Source organism: Lampetra planeri, chromosome 17 (genome assembly GCF_965212315.1).
Source record: "Lampetra planeri chromosome 17, kcLamPlan1.2.h2, whole genome shotgun sequence".
NCBI classification, from domain to species: domain Eukaryota; kingdom Metazoa; phylum Chordata; class Hyperoartia; order Petromyzontiformes; family Petromyzontidae; genus Lampetra; species Lampetra planeri.
In genome coordinates, this window is record NC_136123.1 from 6989898 (window position 1) to 7002747 (window position 12850).

The 12850-nt window shown below is 40.3% G+C and overlaps 1 protein-coding gene across 2 annotated transcripts in view; it reads right to left on the bottom strand.

Annotated features, from left to right (window-relative positions):
* Positions 1-12850, bottom strand: part of RTTN (rotatin) — a 65547-nt gene that overhangs the window by 40374 nt on the left and 12323 nt on the right. For both annotated transcript variants that reach the window (XM_078602028.1, XM_078602027.1), the window contains exons 10-21: positions 12007-12122; positions 10132-10305; positions 9169-9381; positions 8820-8932; positions 8580-8706; positions 8193-8318; positions 7281-7397; positions 6457-6596; positions 3755-3926; positions 1968-2067; positions 1066-1154; positions 494-611 (exon numbers count right to left, since the gene is read on the bottom strand). In XM_078602028.1, coding sequence (XP_078458154.1) covers positions 494-611; positions 1066-1154; positions 1968-2067; positions 3755-3926; positions 6457-6596; positions 7281-7397; positions 8193-8318; positions 8580-8706; positions 8820-8932; positions 9169-9381; positions 10132-10305; positions 12007-12122 — 1605 coding nt within the window. The remainder of the gene's footprint in view (positions 1-493; positions 612-1065; positions 1155-1967; positions 2068-3754; positions 3927-6456; positions 6597-7280; positions 7398-8192; positions 8319-8579; positions 8707-8819; positions 8933-9168; positions 9382-10131; positions 10306-12006; positions 12123-12850) is intronic.

Here is a 12850-nt window from a genome sequence, read left to right on the forward strand (position 1 = left end):
TGGGCGTTTAATTACTTCCATTCTCATATGCACAGCATTAATCGTGAAAAGGCTGCTTTCAATTAACAAGACAGCACACACAGCACAAATTAAAATTGCTATTTTTTTTTATATAAAAAAAGTAATAATAGAAAACTAATTGTGCACAAATTCACGAACAGGAATTATTCAAAATATGACTATGAAAATTGCTTTTCCTTATCTAAAATTCAAGGAAACTAGTAATTGTGATACTGTGTGGACGGTTAGACATGTTTAGGTTCAGAACCAAGCTCTACTCAGGCAGCTCTATTGTAAAATCTGGCAGCGTGTTTTATTTTTTACATTGTCACTGTTTACTGGTATTTAGCCAGATAAAAAACGTTTAAAGCTGAGCATCCTTCAGTTTCACCACCAAAAATAAAAAGTCTCCTCTGTGTTTAAGGTAGAGATGAAGAGATTTATTCTAGAATGCCACAATTTGGCATCCTACACCACAACATTAGGAACTCACCTCGGAGCAAAGACAGCAGCAGAGTGGGCTGGTAAGCCAAGCGATGTCGCAAACACGGATCGTGGTACACGAGACGCCTCAGCAATGTCAAGCATGGCCTCACCATGCATTCCAGCCCCTGCCATATACCGTGTGAAAATATTTGCAAGTAACTTTTTTTTTACGTACATATATGTATGTTGAACTTCTTTCGCACTGTACGTAGCCAAGCGTGCTAATTGGAGGTGCTGTAGAAGGACAGCCATATATAACTAGCTGCCTAGGCTCCATTGCTTATATATCTCTGTGTGTTTGTGTATATACAAGCACATATTGAAATACACAGTACTGTATATATTTTTTTTTTACATGCTAAATTATGTCCGAGAGCTGCTGAGTTGACCTCCATCACACAGACAAGCTCCTCAGTCTGCATTGTGCTGCTTCACTGAACAAGAACAAAGGCCCTGGAATGCATTAAACTCGTCACCCATAACCCTCTTCCAACTCACTTCATCGGTACAATGGCAAAGGTTTTAAATGTCATCTTCGGTTGCGCATAGGCATATGTGAACAAAATTACAATAACATACCCTTCCATCTTTATGCACAGCTTGATGCAGCAGTGAAATCACCTTCTCCACTGCACCTTGCTTTTTTAATACACTGTGCAGAATTGTGTCTGCAAGTCAGAAACAAGTTGTTATTTTGATTGAATGCAGTACAATTCATAATAGATTTTTGGGTCAAATCAATAATCCCTCCTCCCCACGCCACAGTCAACTCAATAAAGTTTTCGCATAAACAAAACCACCATTGTCTATTGCATAACTCAAAATAATCATGAGCTTTACTGGGGAAAATACAAATAACAAAATAAATAAACAATGTCTCCTTCACATATGTGATGGATATGTAAAAAATGCATTGCTAATTTACAATGTCTTTTGCTTTAGCACATCGGTATGAATCACAACAATGGTCGAGAAAGACTGTGTTAAAATTAATACAGTCGTTACCAATATTTTATATTTCATTACATATATAAATTAGTGTGGCTATTTTAAAATTCTCTATAACAAATATTAATTTCGCTATAGTCCCAAAACACACATCTATGCCACACTGTGCTCTAAAATATCACTGTACTATCAGTCACTGAAACTACTATTTACTGGCAGCCAGGTACAATGACAGAGGGCCTTCCTGCTTGCAATGGCAGCGTGCCTTTACATTCAATTTTGTGGAGATGGTGGCACTAATCTAGTGACAGGGCGGATTTTACGATCGGTTGCTATGCAAAATTCAACGAGCATTTCACCAAAAAAAGTTTCTCGAGTTGCAGCAGTAATAACATCTTGCCAAATAATAAAAGTTAGGGCAATACACAGACCATTGTAATCGGAACGTAATACAAATGACCATCCGGTTGCCCGCTGTGGCAAAGGGATAGCAATATGCAAGTGCTACAGGCTGCAGGCTTTGCAGAGCCTACCTTGCATCATAATGGTAAGCTGTTCAGCTGCAGACTTCTTTACAGCGAGGTCCACCGCCTCAGACATAAAAATCCCATAGACCTTGCACACTGCGTCCTCCTGATAACGGAAAGACACGTTGAAAGTGTTATTCAAATGTTGCTAGTCTGAGCATATGCAGAGTACGAATACTTAACTAAACTCAGCTATCACCTCAGCCAAGGAATCTTCTTATTAAGCATGCACAGCTGCTCTTGGTTAAGACCGCTTAGTTTTAACAGTAGCATGCTTCATCACCGAAACAAATGCGCTTAATTCCTGAAATAAGTTGTGGTTGAAAGTTTAACCATCGCTGTAAATACATATTTGAATAACTGCAAAATAAAATTAAAAATACGAAGTTAGAATTTAATTTAATCGAATTACGATTAAGAACAGAATTGCGTAGCCTATATACTTACGGTTAACATTCCTTCAGGAAATGTATTACAAAGTGTGATTTCCACAAATAAAAATAAACTGACAAAATGAGTTAGAATGTTCTCACTTCAATTTAGGTTTTAATGGTATCACAGTCCATGGCACAAAGCAGAATTTGGTACCACTGGAGCTAACTATACCAGTTTCTGAATAGGCTAAGAAAAGTAGATTTTGTGATAACATACTTATTTAACAAGATCATTGCAAATTCGTTGTAATGGCAATTTCAAGAAATGAGTACAAAGCAAGTTTTTTTCCCATCTCAGGTGGTATCAACAAGTGAAATATTTAGTCTGGGCACATAGATGATCAGTAACAGTATATATATGATTGGTTTATGTCAGCCTCAGAAGCAATCTGCTCGCAAGAGACACCTATTGAGAAACCATGCAGACGGCTGAATTGCAGTCAGCACTCTGTGCAATCATTATAGATTTAACCTCTCAAGTGCTCACTGGATATTATTGTTTTTTAAATCCTTTATATTAAGTTCACTTGCTTGCTTGCGCGCTTACGACCGTGCAAATCTTTCGGTCGTTTTTTAACCCACTTCCCGTGATCCAATCGAGCTGACATTTTGCACACAGACTCGTTGTGCGTGACAATTTATTTTCGTGAAAATTTTTTTCCAAAATTTTACACTTTTTAGGAAAAAATAAATTATATTTAATTACCAATTGCTTAATGGTGGCAGGCAATCATCTGACCCATAGGTGGCAGCCATCTCAAGCCAGAGGACGAGAGGACTCTAGCCGCCACGCATATAAAGGATTTATAGTGAAAAACTTAGTTTTTACGGGTTAATTTTTATTTTGTTTGCTTGTACTACTTTTTAATACTTTCAACTCTATTTCCTAAGTATGAACTCGTTTAATTCCTTTGTTTTTAATACCCTTTTCAATAAAGTACTGTATTTGTGCATACTTTGAGAACACGTAAGCACTTTATTTCCTGTTGTTTAATGAGGCGTTGGTCAAATATTTGCACCAAAATGTACTCAATTTAAATTGCAGGGTGATCCATTTTTAGATATCATACTGAATTCTAATGACACCTGTTACTTTCTTCTGAAAAGGTGACTGAATATTGTGAATGCAATGTTGTGTTGGACACAGTGTGTCAAAGAAGGTGTTAACGTATTCAAGAAGTGTACTGATATTAGTGGGAGAAATATAAAGGCTCGACAATAAAAAAAGTTTTTTTTCCTCTATCAATTCAACATTTTACAATAGCCAAACGAAACTGCTGACATAATGCAGCAGTCATCGCGTCAATAAACCGATAAATAGCTCAAACTATTTTATTACAAAGGAATGCAAACATGCACCTTGAACACCGATTTGCCGACGCTCTCGGTGTCCGGACGCAGCGGCATGTCTGGGATGAGCAGGTTGGGCTCCCCAGCCAGCACGGTGCCGGGCAAGTGGGGTCGCTTATGTCCTGCCTGCTCCTCGGACACCAGGTGCCACGCGAGCTGTTGAACTCCAGCCGAGCGAACACTGCACACCCGGAGTTTGGGGACGTTGCATTAAAGAGCACACCAATGTAATCGCGACATTTAGATTCAGCAAGCGTACACTTTTATCGAGCGGTCGCACAATATTTTAACATGCGGATTTACGTGTGCCTGTTTGCGCAGAAAAGCCTGAGTCCCAAGACTCGTTTTCAGGAGGGTCCTGCCAAGCTGCCACTTGGGGGCGGAGAAATTTCTACATTTAATTTCAAATGACTAATTTGTAGGTGATCTTTCAACATTAGGATGTTTGGTCAATATCAGTTAATTCTCTGTTTTGAATCCTATAGGAGGAATCCGGAGAACCTGGAGGAAATCCACATGGAATAGGGGAAGAATAGACAAATTCAATAGAAATAGGCACGATTTAAAGCTTTCGTGACTGCAGGGATTCATCCTCTTGGTTCTTTCGGTAAAGTCACGTAGAAGGGAAATAATAAAATAATATAAATAAAACATAATAAAACACAATTCTCACGACGTTTCGGCCACAACGCAAGCAGCCGTTGTGGCCAAAACGTCGTGAGAATTGTATTTTATTATGTTTATTTTAATTATTTTATTATTTCCCTTCTACGTCACTTTACCGAAAGAACCAAGAAGAAGAGAATTAGGCACTTCGAGTTGGGAACTTAATCTGAAAACCTTCTTGCTGTGAGGTGCCACAGTGGCGAGATGTTCACTCTCTTGCCGAGCATGCAGGTCGTGAGTTTGATCCCGACCCTGACACCTGTATATTTGGAGTTTGCATGCTCTCACCGTGGTTACGTGGATTTTTCTCCGGGCCCTCCAGTTTTTCCCTCCACGTTTAGAAACATGCGTTTAGAGTATATGGCTGTTTGAAGTTTCCACATGATAAACCACTTCATTGAGCTATCATTTGTGGCCAGGTTACTTCTGAAAAGTATCTAGAAAGCTCAGTGGGCTTTACTTGGTAAAATATAAAGTTTAAAGTTTAGTTCATAGTTTCAGGCACAAGAGATACAACTCTGCCACCCTGCTGCAACACATTTTACATGCTTCTGTAGATATACAGTTCATGCATAAGTAATATCTGTGAGCATGTAGACAAACCATTTTATATATATATTTGTTCATTCAATAAATGTATTTGAACTGATATATTTATTACATTACATCCATTTTTCATTCTACGTATAGCACTAGGTATGGTATCATAAGTCAATAATCCATAACACTATGAGCCCCATTTTATCGATCACTGGTTTTGTAACGTTTCCTATTATCGTACATCAGAAAAAAATCCATTGCAATTTTATAAAATCACTAGGAGCAATATACAAGCAGCAAAAGAGAAACCAAAATTGCACTGCGTAATATTTTGTGGCTTTATGTTAACTCCCTGGCCTAGTATGCAGGTCGTGGGTTCGATTCCAACCCTGACGCCTGTATATTTGGAGTTTGCATGTTCTCTCTCTCCGTGGATTCTTCTCCGGGTCCTCCGGTAATTCCCTCCACATTTGTTATCAACATGTGTTTAGAGTATTTGTCTGCTATACATTTCCACATGATCAGCCACTTCTCTCTAGCTATCATTTGTGACCAGATCGCTTCTGAAAAAAAGCTACAGAGCTCAGTAGGCCTTACCTGGTAAAATATAACTAGTAACTTAAAAATATTTTGTAATTTACTGGCCTTTAAGAGGTAATAAGTTAACAGAAGTACAAAATTGGATGAACTTAAAAAGGCCTTCATTTTGTCCTTATGGTGAAATGGCATTGTCACATACTCAGTAATGAGCTCAATAATAGGCTGCAGCTGACAACACTTTGTATCATATTTCAAAGAGGCAATGAAACATAAATGTTTAGATCATGTCTAACAAATATCACAAGGTCATATTCGCGAGATAATAAACCAAGAACATTGGCAGCGCTATGGTTGTCTGAACCGTTGAACCTCGGACGAATAAAACAGTTTGGTTTACATACGAATATATCTCCTACACAGAAAAAGACTGGTCAGTTTGGTTACTCTGTTGGCTCGTCAGCATAAATAAGAATAGTGATTATATTCACAAATGCTCTGAAGGTACAAATACACATTCCTTTTAGGAAATCGGCCATGTACTTTATCATTTTGTATTTATTTTCACTTCCCACTTGAATCGCCACTGCCATACCAAAGGGAATTATAGGTAAAAGCATTACTAACACTGTTTGACAAGCTGCTGCAAATGTGACATTTTATAGTCAAGTCACGATATTTGTTGCGGCTCTATGGTTTTATTCCTTTCACCTTCACGAAATAATTTAAGAGCAGTGGCCACTGGTTCAACAAAGATGCCATTTTATGTACAGCTGTCATATTATAGATGCTGTCATTACTAGTGCATAAAAACTGTTGCATGCAGTCGCAAGACTTGCGAAATACAGTGGCGCCCTTAAAGCTATGCAGAGTGTTGATTGTGAATGAAGGCTGAAGCTGTTAGGGTAATACAGAGAAGCAGGGGAGGTGGTCATTGTGTTAGAGAAAGGTATTAGGAGCGGCATTACGGAAGCTGCTTGGCCATGAGCAGACGGAGGGAGGCACGGAGACGATCGGTCCGTGGGATGGGACCCTCACCACTCTGGCTCTCCGTCTCACTTAGGTTTATGATCGCAGAGCCTAGAGCTCCCTCCTCGCCTGCAAAACCCTGGCCAGATCACACACGGTGGTTACAGCAGTCCCATTATTACATATACAAAGCAGCATCTCAGGAAATACACAGCATACCAATCGCATTTGTCTAATAATTGTCTTGGAGACGACTTTTGGAATCGGTCCTTTTATTGACTCCAGTTCACATTCACTCCCCGCTGCTGGTAGGCAACGGAAAGTGGACAGACAGACCACGAGAGACGCACAGCCACGTGGCACTCGGAGCCCCGCTCGCGCGTGGCCCCTTCCTTCCTTCGTTCCTCGTCTGACCACGTGTCGTTCATCTCTCCCCTTATTTAATGCCTGGGTCACGTGGTACGCTCCAGCCAATCCTTGGTAGCCTGCGCCGAATCTTCTAGATTCCCCATCAACTCCCGGGACCACGCCCCTGACTTATCTTCCCATTGGCTGAGGCCAAAGCCAGCAGAACCAATCATTGGCTGTAAAGCAGGACCGGCAGAGCCGATCACCACGTGAGCCGGACATAGGCTCATATTACATCTGTACCTGGTCCTGGTGAGCATTTTGGGGGAAAGGATGGAGTAATGAAAATTATGCTTTCACATGACTAATATCGTGAAAAAATAAGTATTGTTTATTTGTGACAGAAACAATCCATCATAAACCAGTTAAGTGTGCTGGAAATACAACAGTTGATGCAGAGAACATTGGGACAGACCTGCAGAACAGGCAGTACAGGAGTGAGGGCCTCCAAAAGCTGTCCCCAGGTAGCAGCGCACATGAGCAGCCGGCTCTGCAGCAGGTACAGCACAATGGCCCGGGCTGCCAAGCACACCTTCACATTCAAAACAAGAAGCATATGCCTGGCATTACAATATGTATATGTCAGAGGTTGGTTAAAACATGTTTAAAACAAATATATTGCCGCTATTCAATTTAGTGCACCATGTGAGCCCACTGACCCATGTTAAAGTCCTGGCCCTGGATAACATCAGTGACATATAATGTGAACTTGTCCCATGTCTCCCCCAGGTTGACTCAGCCTGAATCAAGTATTAAGGTCACCTTTTATCAACCCCAACAGTGATCAGCATGGTGAAGTATGGTCAAACAATCCCCACAACTGACACAGAAATGCAGAGGCCTTTATCCAGCAGTGGCCAGACAAAGGGGTAATTATTATTAATCTATGACTGATACTAGTAGGATGGTAGCACTGTCCTGTAGGTTATAGGTCAATTGATAGCTTTGCAGTGCCACAGAGTACAATGCTGTAGAGCAGGGTATAAAGCATAAATCATATCTGTATGCAGTAACATGTCCTGGCATTCAATAAATGCACGCAATAATGTTTATATTGACAAACATACAAGTATGAGTCAATTCATGGGTAAAGGATGGCCGTGTAATTATGGACTATTTACTCAATGGATATCAGAATATTTATTCATACCGGAGGAATCCGATGAGCTGTAATAAATCACTTTTTCACAGCTGTCCAGTACCCATGTTTCACACGCATATTTCAAGGAAGTGGTATTTTTGGAATATAGTGGAATATGATCATTTAAAATAATGATATGGGTAAGGGCAGACAAGCACCCTATACAATCAAATGCTACCCCCTGACCTCTTTGTGGGAATCCTGGAGGCCAAAGGCACACAATTCGTACAGCACCCGACTGTGCAGCAAGAAGCGTACTCCGAGGCAGGCTGTGGACACTGACTTTGTCACATTGTGAATGCCTAATGATTCCTGGTCAAACACAAGGTGGTGAGAAAAAACACACGTTTAAGAACCACACTTTCTAAAGAGACGCAAATACAGTATCGTGAATCTGGATATCATACGGCATTAAAAAAAATGGTTTGTTTATACAACCAATATTAATTAGGCAACAATTAAGACTGACATTCAATATTTTCTGACCAGTTAACATGGAAAAATGTGTATAATGATAAGGCGCAAATGTCAGGTTTAAGAATCTCGGCTTTCATAGGTCACTACTGATAATACCTGGACTATGTTAAGACAGTTGCTGTAGACATTAGCTCGAATCACATTCACTGGGTGTGACAAGAGCTTTAGCAAGACTTTTCTGCTTTCACCAGCTGCAGTTGGGCTAGGTTGCAATGTCTTGTGTCTAAAACAAAAAGAAAATAATGAACATGTTATTGCCATAGCAATTCTGCCTTACACATTTCGGTAAATAACACACTGCATTCAATGTAAAAATAGGTGCTTTTGAACACTCACATTTTAGAACACAGGCTTATGAAGTGTTGAATGAAGGGAAGGTGCAGGTGGTACGGTATACTTTCCACAGCTTGGTCAGCAAGTTCTATCAGCTCCAACATATTTCCATCGTCCTTTGTTGTTCCAAGACAAAACAACCAAGAATCACATCATTAAAACACTGGCAAGGAAGCTTGTGGGGAGTATATGCAAGTATTGCTGGGTAATTATAAAACAATCAATCCATAAATAAGGTTTTATTTTGACAACTTAAGCGTGCTGTTAGTTTTGCACGCATCCCTGCATAGTGAGACTCTTCATACGTTTTACTACAGATCGCACGTGGCCACTGCACCCCTCAAATTCATACCTGGTTGGTGAATTCTCGCATAAAAGTGCAGGTGCACTCCATCGACTGGGTAACGGAGGCAACGCGTGTACTCAGCGAGTGACACTCGGAGCTCGCCTGCTCCAGGAAGGACCAAGCCGCGTCGCAGGCGGCCGGGAAAGTGCGACAGAATGGGACGTCCAGCGAAATCATGCTCAGTGCCGACACCACACTCCCAGGTAGAATGGTCCCTGCCTGCATTAAGTCACACCAGTTGGAAGGAATCAATACCCAGACTACATAGGAACTGGCAATAAAACAGGTGTTAAGATGTCAAAACACCAAACAGAAAGTTTTGGAAGGAATCACGTCTGCATTAACCACATGTACTTGTCGTGAACATGCAAACAAAAAACATGCTCTGGCAGTATATGCATTGTCATTGAAACTGATTAGTCCACACCAGAGACAGCTTTCTTTAGAGCCTAGTCTCAAACAGTGTTAGACCAGAGGATGCCAAAAGGCGTACAGCACAAAGACAATGTACTATCAGGACATTAAGAGCTTGGGGTGAGCAGTTACATCATAGGGTAAAACCTATAATGATTTGATACTGGCAAGGGGGATCCCATGAAATACCCAGGCGAATGGTCCTTGGTAGGTAGGTTAGGTTCTGGTCAAACGACATGTGTTGGGTTTCTTTTATACATTCCACTCATCCTAATATGTATAACTTGGTCATACGGGTCAAAACACCCATGAGTCAATGGCCCCTGAAAGTACTTGTGCATATTTTGGGTCACATAAATGTATTAAGAGCATCAGAATAATAACAGGATCTGCCTGCATTTTCCATTCCACACTTACATACATTAAGATACAAGAGATTGAATTATAATTGCTTTGTATTTTTTATGCCTTTATTGGAGGCCTTTCTCTTTTTTTTTTACAATACCTAAAATTACATAAACTAAGGCTCAGGGTTAGAATTCTGGGATATCTCACCTGCTCTAGAGGCACCAGCATTTGCACCAGGCGTAGAAATGCTAGGGCACAGCCGTTGAAGGCGAGGCGATGGTGTGCACGCTGCGACTCAGGCTGCCCTTCCGAAACACGGCCTGTGTAGTGGTAAGACACCACCTCCGCCAGGCTTTCTAGGATGCCCGACATCCGCTCAGCCTATGCAGTGATAAGCAAAGGTAAATCAGTTAGGCTGCTTATTCACACATCAGGTTGACAGTCCAATCAATTGGACACAAAGTTCCTGCAAGATAATTTATCCACCGCCGTCTTCATCGCCGCTCAAAATAGAGAACGATTTTCCCAGAGAAACCATGATATAATCGGGAGTTATGTTCCCGACCAAGAGCACGAAATGCAACTTTTAATATATGAAGACAAATAGCATTTTTAATCAACTACCAATCATATATAATGTACAATAATAGTGTACAGAAAGTGTATTGCCTTGAGTCTTCATAAATCCTGGCTTATTTGGACTGACTACAGTAATGGCCTTTCTGCTACGTTCCTTTCCAGCACCATCACCAGAGCACTGACCTTTTGTATGTCATTTGTTTAACTGAAATAAATTAGTAAAAATGCTTACAAATTACTAAGAATGCACAGAGATTTAGCACCGGAGTGCGTCGGGGAGGCAGACTGACTGGGCGACATACCGTAGATTTGCGCGAAGAACCGGTGCCCAAGTCAAAGTCATGCCGTAAGTTTGGGTCTGACCAGCATAAGTAATAACAAGGGTGGCAAATGGCGACCTGCCATAATTGTGGCAGGTCGCCAAAAGTCAAGGACCATCTGTATTACGAGTGACGGGGTAAAGTGCAGGTATAGCAATGTATCCCAATCTGTCTGTCCAATACGAAGAGTAGACTGCCCTCTCCTCCGGTGGTGTAAACCACACTGTACAAGGGTAACCTTTACAATTTCCAGACAAGCCAATTAACCTGTATCCTGGTGCAGCTTGGTTACATTTAAAAGCCTTAACATGCTTACACTTATACACCTTTGCTAGACCAAGGATCTTCTTGGTTCTTTCTGTAAAGTCACGTAGAAGGGAAATAATAAAATAATACAAATAAAACATAATAAAATAATTCTCACGACGTTTCGGCCACAACGCAAGCAGCCATCCTCAGGTGAAGACCAGGTTTGTCGGGGAGACAGCGTCTGAAATCTGACACTGTCAGATTTCATTCTCCCCGACCTGGTCTTCACCTGAGGACGGCTGCTTGCGTTGTGGCCGAAATGTCGTGAGAATTATTTTATTATGTATTATTTTTATTATTTTATTACTTCCCTTCTACGTGACTTTACTGAAAGAACCAAGAAGATGAATCCCTGCAGTCACGAAAGCTTTAAATCTAAAATTAGACCAAGGATAGCAACTTGTTATTCCTATCTGGTTGAGGAAGGGAAAGAACAGCACTTATTTCATACCAGTCACGTCATGACCCATGAACCTACCATTCACCCACTCCTTAATCATTAAACATAGATTTTGCCTCGAGATTTAGACAGCACTATCCTGCTTTGCTTTATAATTTTTACAACTCTTACAAGCCAACATAAGCTCTTTCAAAAGACAAATCCAAATCCATTGTGTGTGAGCAACAAGATCAAACTACAATAACAATGCAATGTGCTCTTCACAACAACTAGATTTTATTGGGTTTTTTTCAGACAATTCTGTCTAAAGTACTCAAAATAAATCATTTATTTTAAACAGAAAAAATACTTTTCAAATGAGTCATACCACTTTAAAATGCATTAAATATATTGAGGGGGTAAAATTCAAGGATATAATATAGAAGCAGATTAAATGCCCTTTTAACATTCAGCACATTCGTCACAAACCCTTACCAGGTCCCGACCGATCAAGCTGTTGTCCTGCCAAACATCCGACGTTAGAGACTCGGACAACAGCGAGCTCAGCGACGCAAGCAGCTCCAGCACACCGAGGACATCACGGCTGCTCCCTGCAGCACAGTGCCATTCCAATTCAAAGGCCCTATCTAGCAAGCGAACGCAAAACTCGACAAACGTTATTTGCCAGACTTATGGTAAGTGTTCACGTGTGCTCAAGCAAGATGTCACTTTGGAATAGAATCACACGACGTGATTTATGAATGCTGTCAAATAGTAAATTGATTAATGACTCAATTATTCAGAAAATGTTATGGAAGCCCAAAATAAAATGGTGTTGTAACCATCAAGCCACAAAGTAACAGTTTTTAATCTTACTATTTTTCCACATTATTTTGTATTGAGCGGTGGAGTGCTGTAATTGATTCCCATGCGCCTCAGTTCTTAACGCCTACAACCAAGCGATCAGTATTGGAAATCTGTCTTTGGCAACTGAGCAACGGCAGAGGTGGAATTAGAGCATCGTCTCCATTTTTTGGGCAAACTCGTACGCTTATTGTAGCAAACATGACCAAAATGTAAAAAAAAATTATACCATAATTGTAAGCATGACTTGATGTCAATTTTTAGGACTCTTAATAACCAACCACATTACATTTCAAATTTTCAACAATCCAATAAATTACAGAACTGCAATAGTGTTGTACAAACATTTACTACATTGAAAAACAGTATATTATTGTTAACCAGAACAATCATATAATATTATTATTTTTTCATATAATTTGTGTAAAGAAGTGGGTTTTTTCCACTGGAAACTATCGTCATAAAACATTTATAT